Here is a 17,463-nt window from a genome sequence, read left to right on the forward strand (position 1 = left end):
TTTTAAGAAAAAAAAAAATTCACAACAACTTTTTAGAAGAATAGTTCTGAGTTTAGTTTTTGTTTTAAATGTCTTCTATTCATCTTGTGCTCATAATTGAATTTTTCTCTATCTATAGATTTGTTATAATCTATTGTAGACTAGAGATCTTTAATGAAAAAAATATTTGAGTTTAGCTTTTGTGATAAAGCTATACTGTAAGTAATTTTCTCCATTAGTGAGATTCTAATGTCTTGAGTTTGAGTTTTCTGTTCTTTGTAAAGCAAAATGGTAGAGGTCTACTAGAACCTTTGTAAATCTAGTGGGTTAAAAGTTAAGTTTAGGTATTTGATATATTTTCTTTGTAATGTTAGTTTGTCTCTTACTCTTTAAAAAAATTAACATAGTGGAAATCTCAAGATGAATCTTGAGGAGTGGATGTGAGCGGGCTAGCGCCGAACCACTATGAATCCTTGTGTTTATCTTCTTTTAATTTTTGAGATCTTGATTGAATGCACTTGCTCAACTTACACATCTATTTATGTTTTCAGAAATACAAAGTTATTTATGTTATTCTAATTCCGAATGTGTAAAGTTTCATCTTTGTGGGATTAATAGAATTTTAGACTTCTGTTATGATTTCTCCAGTTCTAATTTATTTTATTATATTTTAAAGAAATCTGAATCTGAGTTACATTCAATACTCTAATCTTTTTATAAGCTTTATGAGGAAGTTTTAACCAATAACTAACTATTTTCACTCATTTAGAATTCTGATTTGTGGTTTTAAAAGTTAAATTTTTAAAAAGCCCAATTCACTACCTCGGGTTGTGCCATATAATGGACCCATAATGATAAAAGTAAAAATTTATGAGAAATTTTTGAATTATAATTTATAAGATGTTAAAAATTATATCACGTTTTTTAAGCGGATTTGAGTGTGGGCAATGAAAATTTTGCGGGTACCCGTCCACTTTCATCCCTAGTAATGGATCTTATGCGTTTGGAGTTGGATTTGGGGTTTTGCTTTCTAAATGCATAAATCTTTGGACTTTGTGACAAACATGTTAAGTAAGGGATGAATAAATAATGCTTGTTTGTCATTTTCACTTTGTTTAGTTTTCTTTTTCAAGTAAGTAAATAAATATAATATTATTGTTTTATATCTAGGAGTGAAAATAAGCCGAGCCGAGTCAACCATATTATTATTTTGGCTTGGCTCGACTAATACATGGTGTTGTTTGAGATTGGCTTGAGCTCAAGAAATATAATTTAAATATGCCCGATTCTTTAAACAAGTATTATCTACCTAACTAATTATTAAATACATTTGAAATATAATATGAATTATAAATTGATTTGCGCATTGCGCAAGACTTCAGCTAGTTTATTCTATAAATTGCCTTTTAACTTTTCTTTTATTACATTGCAACCATATAATACTAATTATAATAAAGAAAAGAAATTATTTTAGTGATCTCAAATCAGTATTGTTTTACATTGACTATGTTAAATTTTTTTACATGAATTTTGTTATGATAAAAGTAAAATTTTATGAGAAATTTCTGAATTATAATGTATAAGTTGTAAATTATATCATGTTTTGTAGAATTAGAGAAATTTAGAACTGTAAATTTTTTACATATTCAATAATTTTTAGAGTAAAACCTGATGAAATAAAGTATACTAAATTTGAATTTTACATTTTTTTATAAAAAGATTTTGTAACATTAAAAAATTTTTTATAGTCAATGCGAAGCAAAAATATAATAAACCAAGCATAATAAGTTTTATGGTTTTAAGATAACTTTTTTTCCTATAAATTTATTCATGATATTTTTACATGTATTCATGAAATAACTTTTATTAGTAATCAAATATATTTTTATTTTAAAAAGGTAATTTTTATATTAATAAAATAGTTTTTTTTTTAAAAATTTAATAAAATAGATAGTGAAGGAATGAAAATATAGTACTACCCGCGCGAGTTGAATTTGCGTGTAATGCGTACAATCCAACGGCAACGAATAGGTTGCCAACATAGACTTTTCCAAAGAGTGAGAGTATTGATATTCATGCGCAGAGAGTTTATGTGTCCATTTACTTTTCTTTCTCATCGTGGAATTACCAGTTCCCACAGAGGCACCAAATGAACTTACGTATGGTACGAAGCCTCTGAGTGGTTTCCTCTGTCAACGAGCCTAAAAAGAAACTAAATTAGTTATCTATTTCTTCAAATAAGGAAGAAAGGAATTTTTGTGGAATTCCTCTGCAAATGGAAAATCATTATTTTAATTATGAAGTTTTACAAAATTAATTAACTCTTTTTTACATTTTTGACTATTTGATATTTAGTATCCAAGATTTGATTCGTTCTCGTTAGATTAAATACACCAATTATTTGATTGTTGATGATCTATGAAAAAATTAAAAGCCCAAGAGAACAAATATCATATAAAAAGAAAATAATAAAAAATTAATTTTTCAAGATTTTAAAGCATTTCGCGCTCTTTTTAGTATCATTTAATAGAAAAGTTCAATGATTTTGGACAAAAGCTATTTAACAAGATGGTAAAAAATATAAGGGTGAGTTAATTAATTTTGTAAAACTTCAGTAACCGACGTAATTATTTCTCTATAAATAGTTCATACCCTATCCTTTCATTCGTCAAATTACAGTTAGAGAACATACCCTTCAAAGAGTTTTTAAGAATTGTTCTTCTTTTCCTTTATTCTTTGAGTCCTTGTCGATATTGATTCGACTTTTTAGTCAGTTTCTGGATTTCTGTCAAGAGCTATTTCTCTACCAAAAACGATGTCTCAGACAAACTCTACATGCTATGATGGTGATGTTGACTGTGAAGTTTCTCTTTCTGCTAGCTTAATCGTCACCAACACCAACACCAACACCAACGCCCCTGGAAAATATGCCCGGTTCTGGCGCAGGTGTTTAGTTGTTGGCTTTTTCATCTCTCTGAAGAAAACCCCTCGTGATCACAATGTCTCATTATCGCTGCGATCACCATCTGTTTCCTCTGATCAACTTCCCAGAACTTCCTCCAGTCAATCTTGGCATGCCATGGATATACGTTCTGACAATGAGGAAGTAGATATACGTTCTGCCTCAGTTCTTGACTCTGATATGCTTACTGGGATCCAAGATTCAATTCTTGGTTCTAATGCAGTTCCTGCAAAAGGATTTCTTCATTACTTCTTGGACGGCCAAAACATCTGTGCTATTTTCCTTCTTTTCATCTGTGCTATATTGTCATTTGCTGTTGAGATGATTGAAGAAGGAGCTCATCATGGATGGCATGATGGGGTTGCCATAATTATTGCCACTTTATTCCTTGTCACTTCCCGTTCGGTTTCGAACTTTCTTCGTGAGAAGGAGGTGAAGAAGAAGAACAAATCGGAAGTTGAAGTCACAAGAAATGGAGAACTCCAGCGGATACGGGTATCAGATATTGCTCAAGGTGATTTACTGCATTTGAAAATAGGGGATAAGGTTCCTGCTGATGGTTTGTTTGTCAATGGCAACGATTTGGTTTTGGATCAAGTAGTGAATTCAAGAATTGATCACGACACAAACCCATTTATCTGCTCTGGATCAAAAGTAATACAAGGGCATGGCCAAATGCTTGTGAAAGCGGTGGATACTAGTAAAGTATATGGCGATCCTACAAAGAGGACGCTTTTACAAGAAAAAATAGAGAGACTCGACCATTTTATAGACAATGTTGGTCTTCTTGTGTCTGTGCTAATCGCTGTTATTGTGTTTGTCGGGTTGCTATGCAAGAGACAGCACAAAAATGATCATGTGTTGCCAGAATTGAAGGGAAATGTCTCAATTGATGTGCTAATGAAGATACTTGAGAGTATGTTCTGGAGGCCTAGAGGAAGGGTTTGCGTCTTGACAGGCTTTCTTACGGCAATAGTGATAGGAATGCAACATGGAATGCCTTTTGCAATTACAGTTTCCCTCTCGTACTGGAATGAGAAGGTCAAAACATATGGGGTAAATCCTCAGAATTTATCAGCTTGTGGTGCCATGGGCCTTGTTACTGTCATCTGCATCGATGCAACTGGGGGCTTAATTTGTAACCAAATGGAGGTTAACGAATTCTTTATTGGCAGAGAAGATATGTACAATAATGATCTTGATTCTGAGATTCCTCAAGTTGTTCTGGAAGCTCTACACCAAAGTATTGGTATGCCTGCTCTTGTTCCTGACATGTCTGTTACCCCCATCATCAGTTCGCTTGCAGATTGGGCAAGGTCCAAGTGGGTTATTGATACGGAATGGTTAAGCCAACAGTTCTCTGTTCTCAATCACGGGAGTGTAACATCCAACATAAACACTTACCGTTGGGCTGCGATGAAGAAAAATGAAGAGATTGAGCAATTTGTGCATTTACACTTGCATGGAGATGCATTGACAATCTTGAACTTGTGTACACATTACTATGATAGGAGGGGGGAAATTCATGACATAGAAGATCATAAAACAAATTTAGAGCAAGTGATTGAAAATATGAAGCACAGAGGTCTTTTGGCCATTGGATTTGCTTGTAAGCAAACGGAGAGTCCAGATCCAGAACCTAATGCACAAGGTTCATGCTTGCTGGCAGTGATTGGTCTGAAATACTCGTGTTTCAAAATGCTTGAAGATTTTCGAAATGCTGGAGTGAGCATCAAATTGATATCACAAGATGAGCTCTCAATAGCAAGAGAAGCAGCCCATAAACTTGGAATCTTTTGCCTTGATTCAAATAATGTTGAGCTTGAAGGTGTACAAATTCGAGATTTGAATAACACTGAGAGACGAAGGAAAATAGAACAGGCAAATATTATGGGAAGTTGTTTAGGTGAGGACATGCTTCATGTTGTTCAAAGTTTGCAAGAAAATGGTCATGTAGTTGCATTCTTTGGAGGGTTAACAAGTGATACTTCAGCTTTAAAAAAAGCTGACATGGGAATCACAGAGGTAACCCTTAGCACAGAAATTGCCCGAGAGAGCTCACACATTATTATTTCAGATAAAAGTTCATTACCTGATTTTCTGAAATTTGGTAGGTGTGCATACAACAATATTCAGAAATTCACTCAACTACAGCTGACTGCTTGCATTTCAGGGTTACTGATAAACCTTGTTGCTGCAATATGTTTTTGGGACTCTCCACTAACAGCAATTCAATTAATTTGGGTGAACTTTGTTATGTGCCTTTTAGGCAGTTTAATGATGGTAATGGAGTTGACAAGTAAAGAACTCATTTCCAATCCACCTGCTAAAAGGGCTGAGCCACTGGTAACCAAAGCCGTTAGGATCAACATAGCAGCTCAAGCCATGTCACAGGCTTCTCTCTTGCTGGTAATGCACTTACTTGGTAAAGCTATACAAAGCATAGATGAAGATATGTGGAAATTATTGGTCTTTAATAGCTTCTTGCTATGCCAGGTATTTAATCAGTTAAATGTCATGAGCATAGTAAGTAAAGAAGTAGCAATTTCAGTTATTCACCACTACTGGTTTCTGCTGGCTTTGGGGGCCGTAATGGCTATGCAGGTGCTGATTCTTGATTTTGCAACAAATTTAGCTGGTTGTGGGAGATTGAATTTGTTGCATTGGGGTTTGAGTTTCATTATCTCTGCACTTTCATGGGCCTTTGGATATGGTGTAGAATTAGTTTCAGTTTTATTCTCAAATTGGTCTTCAACAGCATATGGTTCACATCTTTGTTTGGCATTCCACTTTCTATGATCTTTCAATAATCAAAATTACTTTTTTAATCCTATCAATCGTTATTTGTGAATATCAAATGTTTTTGTTTGGTATTTGCCTCTCTATGATTTGTAGCCCTCCTTTCATTAGGTGTTACTTGTAGTTGTAATAATGTCTATATATCTCGTAAATAAGCTCTTCTTTAGCCAATTCTTTCTGTACATGTTGAACATTTACCACAGAAAGTATAAATTATTTATAAAAAATTATTTTTCGGTGAATCAAATAGAGCCTTTTCACTTTATTAAAACCTTCCACAGGCCAAAGACAATCAAATTAACAGCCTCAATTAGCCTTAATTAACCCATTTATTGCAGATTTTTCTTGTTAAATGACAAAATCAAGCCACAAATAGCAAAACCTGTCCCCCTCAGTATGTGGTTCATATTGTCCTGTGAAAGAATCTGAGCAAGAAAGATCTTGGAATCCTACATGGCATAGCCATAACCTCTTATCTCCTTCAAAAAATCAACATGGAAATCCACATCCAATCCAATAACCAATAAGATACAGCTGACGTGCTGATTCCCTAATCCATAACATCTTCTCAATTTTCAATATAATCCTTCTCTCCTTCCTTTAACACCTCCACAGGCAAAAACTAACACATAAGGCATAGTCTGAAGTGCTTAAGAAAGTAATAGCCATGGCAACCTCTGCAATCCAACAATCTGCATTTGCTGGGCAGACGGCTTTGAAGCAATCAAATGAGCTTGTCCGCAAGGTCGGTTCCTTTGGAGGTGGTCGCATCACCATGCGCAGAACTGTCAAGAGTGCTCCCCAAAGCATATGGTAATTATTCTTGTATCTGTCATTCGCATTCAGTATTCTAGCAAGTAATTTTTGGTTTATCATTAGACTAATAATACTTTTCAAGTAATAAACTAATTATTAGAAGGAGCAGCCTAATCTTGATGTGACTATAGTTGTAACGGAAATATGGTTCTGATCCATTCTAATATTTTCCATTTAAGATTTTTAACAGTTATGTTAGAAGTAGGGGAGAGTGCGTGCATCAACCCTCCCCAAAGCCCGCACATGTGGTGTGGGATGCTTCATGCATTAGATCGCTTTTTTTTTAGTTTGGAAGTGGTTTGATTAATGCGTTAAATCCTAAATATAGGCTATTATTACATTATCCAAAAACCAAATTTTATGGATTTGTGGATGAAGCAACAGATTATTAGCTTCTGTGTTCTGGCAAAGAAATAGTGAAGACTGACGTTTCCCTGTTTCGGAAAGTGTCAAGTCCGTTTCTGTAAATATTGAAAATCGGACACTCGTTTTCTCTCTCCGGAAACGTTTCTTGCATTAAAAAAATCAGATTTTAAATCCAAATCAAATTTTGATGATTTGCAAATCTTATTTGGAAAAGGACAAATAATCCTACTTTTAATTTCAATATTAAAACTTCAAATTTAACAGAATTTCATATCTTTTTCCATTTTGACATTTGAATATTTTGTTTTCTTTTTTCTTTCATTGAGTACGGAACTTATGAATTGATTGTCCTTTAAAATGTACTCTTTCTAAATCATTTTTATATTTATTCCTATATTTTTAAATTTTATAAATAAATAAACCTCTATATTTTTTTTTATTTAGGCGTTCCTCCATGTTTCCGTTTCCTATATTTTTGAAAATGACATTTCTCCGTATCTGGTTTTCGCGTTTACATGTCCGTGCATCATAGCTAGCTAGTGAAGATAAAATATCAGAAAATATATCAGAAAATCATGGTTGGTTAACTCTTGTGATGAGGGATCTCTAAATTTCTACATTTTATCTAATTCGACAACGTAGAAAATTTGGTAATATGAAAGACACGGAATTAGGCTTCTATTGTTTGCATGCAATTCAAATCCTTGGAATTACAGATTTGGAATAAAGAAAAAGAAAATAAGAAGTTTGTGATCAGATGTGGGATTCTAAATATCCCATTTTAAGGATTTCAGAAAGAAAAGGTTCATCAAAATATAACAACGGATTTTTTTATATATATATATCAAGCGTAACCTAATGATAATACACCCTAGACTTTTCTTAGCTAGGAAAAAAACAAAAAAAAAAAACCTTCACTGGAACTTTTAACAGCGTGTTCTATACTTTAAACTACATAAATGTTGGAACTTTGAGAATATGTTCGCATTAAATGGTGCACATCTTTAATAAAGTATGAATTGAGAAATCTGACCTCATAATTTTAATTGATAAAACAGGTATGGCCCAGACCGCCCAAAGTACTTGGGTCCATTCTCTGAGCAAACTCCATCATATCTGACCGGTGAATTCCCAGGTGATTATGGGTGGGATACTGCTGGTTTATCTGCAGACCCTGAGACATTTGCCAAGAACCGTGAGCTTGAGGTGATTCACTGCAGATGGGCCATGCTTGGAGCACTTGGTTGTGTCTTCCCTGAAATACTTTCAAAGAATGGTGTCAAGTTTGGAGAGGCAGTTTGGTTCAAGGCCGGAGCCCAAATCTTCTCTGAGGGTGGTCTTGATTACCTTGGCAACCCCAACCTCATCCATGCTCAGAGCATCCTTGCAATCTGGGCGGTCCAGGTTGTGCTCATGGGATTCGTCGAAGGGTACAGAGTTGGTGGAGGACCGCTTGGTGAAGGTCTTGACCCCATTTACCCTGGCGGTGCCTTTGACCCTCTGGGATTGGCCGATGATCCTGATGCATTTGCAGAGTTGAAGGTGAAAGAAATCAAGAATGGACGTTTGGCAATGTTTTCCATGTTTGGATTCTTCGTTCAGGCTATTGTCACTGGAAAGGGACCCATAGAGAACCTCTCTGATCACCTTGCGGATCCAGTGGCCAACAATGCATGGGCCTACGCCACTAACTTTGTTCCTGGAAAATGAAGAGAATCATTACATGCCATTAGGTTGTAACATTACTCAGTCCTGTCCTTCGGTTGAAATGCTCTTGTTGTCGACTCCAACATTACTCGTGTTATAGTAGTGGAAACTGATTGTCTGGATTCTGGAAGTATTGTATCATTAATACATCAGACTCCTTTGTGCGTGAACCCATCTATATTGTTGGAATGTGCCATAAAATTTAATAATTTAGCCACACCAGTAATATCAAATGTTTTCAGTCTTTCATACAGTTGCAACAACAGCTCCATTACTCCCTAGCATATTCTCATCTCTCCCTCTGCAAATACAATTAGAAGGAAAATGGTTCGAGTAACTAAATTTAAACAAAATTAGGAAGATGGACCCAAATATATACACAACACTTACCTGTAAATTCTGTGGCTGCTAAAATTCTGAACAAGTTACACAAGCAGTAGCAATAATTTTCCTATATCAATAACTAGGGACTGCCTGATGCTTCCAATCTGAGAAAAACAAAATACGGCTCCATTCCGTTAAGCCAAAACAATCACCAAAAATCCTTGCAGGAACAGGTTCCATGTTTAAAATGATGGAAACGGCTATTATCTCTCACAATAATTTCGCGGCTGTAGATTTTAGACAAAAGTTTAGTCACAGTATGACAGTCATTACAAACTCGGAGGTTCTTGATGATGCGAATAGGACTTCCAGAACCCATATTAATCAGTCCAAACGCGATAGCTAACCTTTCACTATGAGTTTCCAGTTCTGCTTTCTTCTCTTCCACTTCTTCAATGCATAGAAGAACCTGGCTTGTGTCAGGCACATGTCCCTCAAGTTTGAGTTTCTCCCCCATCTCTCTCAGCTTGAAATATATCTCTTTTGTTTGTGGATGTGATCTATCACTAGCAATAAACTCATGAAGCTTGCCTCCATGTTCTATTAAACTACATCCCGGGTCCTTCCTAATCCCTCTCCTTTTCATAATTCCTCTTACTTGTGAAACCTTGTCCCAAAGACCAATTGCAGCATACATATTAGAGAGAACAACATAGCATCCAATAGTCTCCGGAGCTACCTCAATCAAACGACTAGCTGCATACTCACCAATATCGATGTTTCCATGGATCCTAGCTCCACTAAGCAAACTCATCCAAATTACCTTGTTTGGTGCCCTAGGCATATGCTCAATGATGTTCTTTGCCTCTTCAAGATGTCCAGCTCGACATAAAATATCCACCAAACAACCGTAGTGTTCAATTGAAGGTTCAATTCCATATTCATTAGTCATCATCTTAAAATATTGACGACCATCATCAACCAATCCTGCATGACTACAAGCATTCAACAAACCGATAAATATTATAGCATGAGGCTTCATTCCAATCCTGCGCATTTCATTAAATAATTCTTGAGCATCTTCAGCCATGCCATGCATTCCTAAGCCAACTAGTATAGCAGTCCAATGCCCTAACTTCTTCCTTCGTATCAACTGAAAAACAGTTAGAGCACTCTCAATGCTCCCACACTTGGAATACATATCTATCAATGATGTAGCAAGAACACCATCTAATTCAAAACCATTTTTAACCATGAATGAATGTATCCATTTTCCTTTACTAAGACTAGCCACTCCAGAAACTGCAGAAAAAACACTCACTAATGTAGCATGACTAGGCATAGAATCCCCTTCCAACATATGTACAAACAACTGCAAAGCTTCCCTATACCTCCCGTTCAAATCATAACCAGCAATCATTGAATTCCACGAGATCAAATTTTTCTTAGGCATCCTATTAAACAATTCAGAGGCCAACACAAAGCACCCTGATTTCATGTACCCATTGATCATGGCATTCCAAGAAACCAAATTCCTATCAGGCATCATATCAAATAACTCCCTAGCAACATCAACTTTTCCACTCTTGGAAAACCCATCAATCAAGACAGTCCAAGAAAACAAATCCCTTTCAGGCATTTCTTCAAACAACTTCATTGCTAACTCAACTTGACCACATTTAACATAACCATCAAGCAAAGAATTCCATGACACTAAATCTTTATAATCCATTGAAACAAAAACTTTCTCTGCACTATCAATCTCTTCACATTTTGCATACATATTAACCAAACTACTCAGTACAAACTTATCAAAACCAAACCCAAGTTTCAAAACCAACCCATGAATCTGTTTCCCTTCTTTAATTGCATGTAACCTTGCACAACCCTTAATCACACAAGGCAGAGTAAAACAATCAGGTTTAAAATCATGAATCAATTCAGAAAAAAGAGAAATGGCATCATGAGATAATTGGTTTTCAATGTAGCACTTAATAATTATATTAAAGAGAACCAAAGTGGGTTGTTGGATTTTAGAGAAAATAGAAATAGCATATTCAAGATTGTTGACTTTCGGGTCAGCATAAAGAGAGAGGATGCGAGAGGAGATTGATGGGTGAGCGAAAGTGTTGGTTTTGAGGGATAGGGCGTGGAGTTGTTGGGTTTCTTTGTGGGTTTTTGAGGTTTGAAGAAGATAGAAATGGTGGGAAGGATTTGGTATCACTCCAACCATTGGATATTGGTTGCGAGAGAAGCAAATGGATAGAGCAATTGCAGATAAAATCCTAACATAAATTTTAGGGAAATAATAATTAGTGCCGAGGATCAGTTATAATCAAACTAACACGTGCTCTATTTTTAAAAGGAATAAAAAATGAGTTATACTTCATTTTAAATAATTCTTTTGTTTTCAATTTTGTATGGACCTAAATAGGGATTACTGCAGTTTGGTTTTAAATCAAAATCGAATTGAAACTGAATCGGTTAAAATCGACATTAAATCATGATTAATTGTCTCGGATTTAAAATCGTAATTAAAACTGTAAATTTAAAATTTAGTTCCGATTTTTCATTTTTTAAAATCGAAATCGGCAGTTTTGGTTTAAATTCGGCGATTTCAATTTGAAACCGTAGAAAATATGTTTTAAAAACTCCAACTTGTTTTTTGTTTTGTTATTGTTTTTTTCAGTAATTTTTAAGAATTTTTATTAAATTGATTTAGTTTTTTTCAAGAGTAATATTTATTATTATTATTATTTATTCTATAAATCTTAAAAAAACATTTTAAAAAATTTAAAATACATTATTTAATTTCGGTTCAAAATAAAAAAAAATCGAAACTGATGGTTCAAAAACCGTTTAAAAGCGGTTCGGTTCCGATTTCACCTTTTTTATAACCAAAACTGCGTGGTCATGCTTAGACCTAAACATGGCCGCATACATGGTTTATCTCCTAAACTTACGCAAAAAAAGTCTTGTAGTCTCCTCTACTTTCAAAGTGACTTTGTGGCATTCTAAAATTGTAAAATTGTTTACATCACATCCTTATTAATCGAGTCAGCAACCCGTGAAAATTTAATTTTTTTTCCCACGTGTGAACTTGTAAAAATATTCCTAGATTGCATTTTAAATAATGAAAAAAATAATTTTTTTATTACTAACTTAATTAGAATATTATTAAACTTATTTTTTCTCTCTCATCCTATTTTCTTCCTGCAAATTCATGCTGAATTTGGGTTATTCCCAAACTAAACCAATCTCATCTCACTGTGGTAGCCGGAGTTGATGAGAGCGGTCCCCAGTGAAGTTATTAGGGACGGTGGGAAGGTGTAATTGGCGGACCCTTGACTGGTCTCGCCGGCTTGTGGCTGGCCTTGCCAAAGAAGCAGAAAAGTAGCGCTGAAAGAGAAAGAGAGAGACTGTGAGACTGTGATTTGCTCTTTACTGCGCTCACCGGAATAGAAAGAGAGGGACCGGAGATGGAGTGATCGGTGGAGGAATGACGATAAGAAGCTTTGGTCGGGGCGACTTGAGCTCAGGTCACTAGACATGCCAAAAGAAAGGAGAAAGAGGGTTGTCTCGATCGACAAGTCCCTTTGTCTCTCTCATGAGCTCTCCTTGAACAAGAATGAAGGTAGAAAGCGGTGGCTAGAGGTGCTGCCGGTGGTGTGAGGTGATCAGATCGGCAGAGCTTTGAGCTCCGGTGAACGAAAAACGAAGGGGATAGGAGAGGGGACTATGGTGCGATCAGGAAGGGGAGAAGTGATTTTGGGTTAGTTGCTGATTTGGTTCGATTTAGGTTTGATTTGGATTGATTCATGAATTTTTTGTTGCATATCCAACGTGGCAAAATTAATTATGACCTAGAATTGTAATTTTCCATGTCATCAGGATGGGTTGTACACAATCACTTTACCAGGTGTACAGTTGTTATAAAAAGTAAACTTTAGGGTGCCAAAGTTCACTTTTAGGGTGCCAAAGATCAATTTGAAAGTAAAGGAGCCGACGGGGAAATGATGTATTCAGCCACCTAAACATATGGTAAGATATTTATAACTGTCACAATTCTGTGAATGCAAATAATTTAATTCTCATAGATTGGCATGAGAAAAAAACATTAACTTGTATTTAAAAGCCAAAGTTTACAAATCCAGAAAAAGACATCTGCTGCCTGTTACTCATGCTCATGTAGCAGTTGGAGAACCCAATCTGCAGTTTATGAAGCAAGGCAACATAAGGCATAATCTTCCCCTTCAAAGGCCAGTGTGGCGGCCATAACGATGGACTTATATGCTTTTCTAAAGCTTTTTTGTAGGACTTTTTTAGTGTCAATCTGACCAAACAATTCTTTTTTGTGTTCTTTTGATTGACAATAACAACATACATGCCTTTCAATGTTCTTTTTTTGATGTGTTGGTTGAAAGTCATTTATAATTCAAATGCACAAGTAGAGTTATACATGTATATGTTCTATTTGAGTTTTTGCCTTTTACTTTAAAATTTGTTCACTAGAATGCTATATGCTATTATTATAAGAATTGATGGTACATTCATCTCCATCAAAGCAGCATATTTCATATTTATGTTGTTGTTATTGAATATTACATGTGAGGCTACACTTCGAAATTACTTGAGGAAACCCCAACTATGGAGAGTGAAATACCGTGTTTCAAAATTTTCAGTGTGCAAGAGGCTATAAAGTTATTGACAAAGCAAAATCTGAAGTAGAATTTGTCCTAGTGTTGTTTCTTTTGCTGATATTCTGGCTGTAGTTGCAAGAGATGCATCTGCATGTGTAAGTATATATAATATTAATTAATTTTCTCCTTAATAATTTATATTTAATTTATCAGTGATATTGATATATATCTTAAAAAATATCAAGGGGTCATGTAATTTTATAGGAGGGAAGTTGTTTATGATTAAAGAGGCAAAAATGGACTCAGATATAGATGGATTGTTAGGTCTGCACAATCTTGTTAACCTTTTGATCTTGATATGACAGTGGTGTTCTTAGTTAAAGAATTTAAGATTATAATATAGTGCTTTTTTTTCTTTTTTCTTTTTTGTATTCTTTCAGTAATTATACAGTTGTTTCTCATTCTTTTCTTTTCAATATGTGCAATTCATTGTTCTTTAATCTTTATTTACACTCTTTCCCTGCAGCTTTTTGTTCTTATAGATATTTAAATGCAGAAAACATTTCATCTAATAGAGAAAACTTTCTTTATTAAAAAAAAGAAGAGAAAACCTTAAATATTTAGCTTCAACAACCAAAGAAAGCAAGTGAATCCTCGTCCTGTTGTTGGCAGCGATGAAATATTAAACCTCCTATTAGAAGAGCTAGACAAGTAAGGAGGATTTGTAGTGTTGTCAATTAGTTTCTGTGATTGATGCTTCATTTTCTATTTGTTAAAATTTGATTTTAGAATCAAGTTGCTTAGAATTTCTCGTCTTTTTCTTTTTCTGTTTCTTGATCAAGTGTAAGATAGATGTCTTTTATGTGTGTAGTTATTTGTTATTATTTTTCAATAATGACATTTTAATTCCTGCAAATACCAGATTAACAAATCTACCGATATATCAAAAATTTAAAGCATTTGGCATGTATGTTTTGGCTTCTATTTTTGTTGGCTCAAGGTTATTACAATACTCTATTTTGATGATAAACAAAAATAATAATTGAATTATTTATTTGTAGGTTGTGCTAAAGTCTTTTGCAGGAATTTAAATGGAGAAATTCATCGAGTGAAGATTCAATAAATCTTATGAAAGTCAAGACTTTAATCTAAATGATATGTTGTTATCTTGATTATACAGTCATTCTACGTTCTGAGTTGTTGAATCTTTATAATTAATATTGCTTCATACTAAAACTGTTTTTGAGTTACAGAGTTGCCCAATTTAGTGAGTTATTTTTAGACCTATTGATTGATAGTATTATAGATAATCTTTTTACTTAAGTGAGTTATATGATTTTAAATCTACAAAATTATCTGAATACTATTGTGTTTCTGCTGTGTTTGAAAAAGGTATTTAAACTCTAAATTTTTTATAAATCACAATTCACCCTCCTCTTGTGTATAGCCTATCGGGGCTTACAATCTGGTATCAGAGCATTGGCTCTTAATTTATAAGGTTTAACCACCTTTGAGAGATCCCATGGCTTCGTTGTCTACCCTTGGTATAGTTGGACCTTCTGAAGGTCAGTCTATCACTAGACCTCCTTTGTTTAATGGTAAAAATTATTCTTATTGAAAAACTAAGATGAGAAATTTTGTGCAATCTGTTGATATTGATTGTTGCAGAAATATTTTAAATGGTCCTCAAATTCCTAAGAAAGTTGTTGATGGTGTTACCATTGATAAGCTTAAAGAGGAAAACATGGACAACGATTGGAAAAGTATTACCTTACATGCTAAAGCTACCAATATCTTACATTGTTCTTTAGATGTTAATGAATATAATAAAGTTTCAGGTTGTGCCTCAGCTAAGAAAATATGGGAAAAGCTACAAGTCACATAAGAGGGAACTAACCAAGTCAAGGAATTAAAGATAAATCTATTGTGGAGAGATTATGAAATGTTCTACATGAAAAATGATGAAACCATTACTGATATGAATACTAGATTTATTAACATTGTTAATTCTTTGAAGGTACTTGGCAAATCCATCTCAGAATAAGAGCTCACAAAGAAAATTCTTCCATCTCTACCGGATAGATGGGAATCAAAAGTAACCCTCTTGTTTGAAGTAAAGGATTTCAAAAAGCTCACCTATGATGAGTTGATCGGCTCACTTCTCATACATGAAATGATGATGAATAGAAATGTTGAGAAAGTTAAAAACAAAAGGAAGAAAGTTCTAGCCCTTAAAATTGTCACAAATGATGAAAGTTCAAGTGATGCTAATAGTGATGACATGGTACTCATGGCCAGAAAATTCAAAAGGATGCTAAAGAAAGGTGGAACAAGATACAAGAAATTTGACAAGAAAACACTTCCACCGAAGATAAAAAAATCAAAAAAAGAAAGATCCAACTGAAGTTATACGCTTTGAATATGGCAAACCTAGATATATCAAACCAAATTGTCTAAAGCTTAAGAAGAAATTTAAAAGCACAAACCAAAGCAAGTTATGATTGCAACCTGGAGTGACAGTGATGACTCAAATTCCAGTGATGAAGGAGCTGAAGTGGCAAACATTTGCTTGATGGTTGTAAGTGATCAAGAATCAGACGAAATTGGTAAGCTAATTTCACCTGCTAAAGCTAAATTTAGTAAAGCAAATGGAAGTGATGTAAGTGATTCTACACTTATGAGCTATAATGAACTTGAAAATGATTCTAAGGAATTTTACTTAGATTTTAAAGATACTTGCAAAACATATAATTGTGTAAGGAAAGATTTCAAAAAGCTTAAACTTAAATGTGATCTTTTAAGAGACGCCTTTTTCAAAGAGATTACTTGCAAAAATCTCTTATAAGAAATTGAAGCTTTTAAAGAAGGTAAAGAATGCATACTGAGTTTGTATGCTAGTGTTAAAACTTGGATCAAAAATTAAAATTGGATGATTCAAAAGAAAATTGCAACAAGCTTACTTTTGAAAATGAATCTTTGAAAAAGGAAATTGACGCCTTGAAAAAGGAAATTGACGCCTTGAAAAATGATTTGGCAAATTTCACAAAAGGAAATAAAACCCTAGATGTCTTGTTAAGGAATCAAAGATCTTCAAAAGATAAATATGGCATTGGTTATAATGGTTTTATGAGTTATAATTTTGGTCAAAATTTTATCAAAGGTAGTTCTTCAACTTCACTACCTATAAGATCTCCAAGCACTTGCGTATTCTATTTGAGCACAAAATGTGCAGTTCCTGTTGGATTTAATTTTCTATTGTGGGCTTAATATGTAAAATAAATACGTACAACAGTCTAATTGTAAAGTTAATTTCAAATGTGGTCTTGATTGTGAATAATTGACTATTGAGGTATCAACTGATTATAGATATTAAGTGTAAAGACCATTATATAATTTCTATTTTGTTAAAGGACCGAAATAGGAATTGTACTAACGCTACAGGTATATAAAGGTCGTGGTCCCCAGAGGAGTTGAATACGATTCAGTTTTACGTTCCTTTCGTACTGCTTCCGCTAAATCGATTCTTCAATTCTCTGGAAGGCTGCAAACCTAATTCTACACATCAAGATCGACCAACAACGATGTCAGGTACACAACCTTTTTTTTATTCAATCTATTTTGTTGAATCTAGTAGTTTGCATAATCTGGGTTATTATGAAATTATTTGAGATTAATTCATAACAAGTGGTATCAGAGCCTAGTTCATAATTGCTAGATTTTAGGTTGATTTTCGTATGTTTTTTTTTTTTTGTTTTCCCTACTGTTTTTGGATTGAGGGTTTTGTTTAATAATAAAAAAAAAAAATTTTTTTTTTGTTCTCACTGCTCTTGGGGAATCCGAAGAACAGGTAAGAGGTTTTGAACTAACGCC

General features: G+C 34.2%; 3 protein-coding genes and 1 pseudogene across 4 annotated transcripts; 3 read left to right on the forward strand and 1 right to left on the reverse strand.

The window, feature by feature from the left end:
• Positions 1-2,532: 2,532 nt before the first annotated feature.
• On the forward strand, positions 2,533-5,879 carry LOC105641549 (calcium-transporting ATPase 12, plasma membrane-type). Its single transcript, XM_012226135.4, has one exon. The coding sequence runs from the start codon at positions 2,795-2,797 to the stop codon at positions 5,738-5,740; it is 2,946 nt and encodes a 981-aa protein (XP_012081525.1). The 5' UTR covers positions 2,533-2,794; the 3' UTR covers positions 5,741-5,879.
• Positions 5,880-6,351: 472 nt separating this feature from the next.
• LOC105641493 (chlorophyll a-b binding protein 151, chloroplastic) lies at positions 6,352-8,621 on the forward strand (the record flags this gene model as incomplete). The annotated part of the gene is given in 6 exon segments (NM_001308686.1): positions 6,352-6,553; positions 7,981-8,557; positions 8,559-8,591; positions 8,593-8,607; positions 8,609-8,612; positions 8,614-8,621. Coding segments are annotated over 6 exon segments (783 nt in total), but the record flags the coding sequence as incomplete, so codon positions are not given.
• LOC105641548 (pentatricopeptide repeat-containing protein ELI1, chloroplastic) lies at positions 7,727-11,253 on the reverse strand. Its single transcript, XM_012226134.4, has 2 exons — positions 9,020-11,253; positions 7,727-8,930 (listed from the first exon to the last, which is right to left on the reverse strand). The coding sequence occupies exon 1, from the start codon at positions 11,184-11,186 to the stop codon at positions 9,162-9,164; it is 2,025 nt and encodes a 674-aa protein (XP_012081524.1). The 5' UTR covers positions 11,187-11,253; the 3' UTR covers positions 7,727-8,930; positions 9,020-9,161.
• An 872-nt stretch (positions 11,254-12,125) lies between these two features.
• On the forward strand, positions 12,126-16,328 carry LOC110010318 (uncharacterized; annotated as a pseudogene). Its single transcript, XR_005178643.2, has 2 exons — positions 12,126-12,994; positions 14,655-16,328. The product of XR_005178643.2 is annotated as an uncharacterized LOC110010318 (transcript).
• The last annotated feature ends 1,135 nt before the right edge of the window (positions 16,329-17,463 follow it).

This window comes from Jatropha curcas, chromosome 3 (genome assembly GCF_041381405.1).
Source record: "Jatropha curcas cultivar XTBG-Jc1 chromosome 3, XTBG_Jcur_1.0, whole genome shotgun sequence".
Taxonomy (NCBI): Eukaryota; Viridiplantae; Streptophyta; class Magnoliopsida; order Malpighiales; family Euphorbiaceae; genus Jatropha; species Jatropha curcas.

What these genes read in the sequence shown, in the direction of transcription:
- LOC105641549 (XM_012226135.4), top strand. Translation starts at nt 2,795, where the DNA reads ATGTCTCAGACAAACTCTACATGCTATGATGGTGATGTTGACTGTGAA.
- LOC105641548 (XM_012226134.4), bottom strand. Translation starts at nt 11,186, where the DNA reads ATGGTTGGAGTGATACCAAATCCTTCCCACCATTTCTATCTTCTTCAA.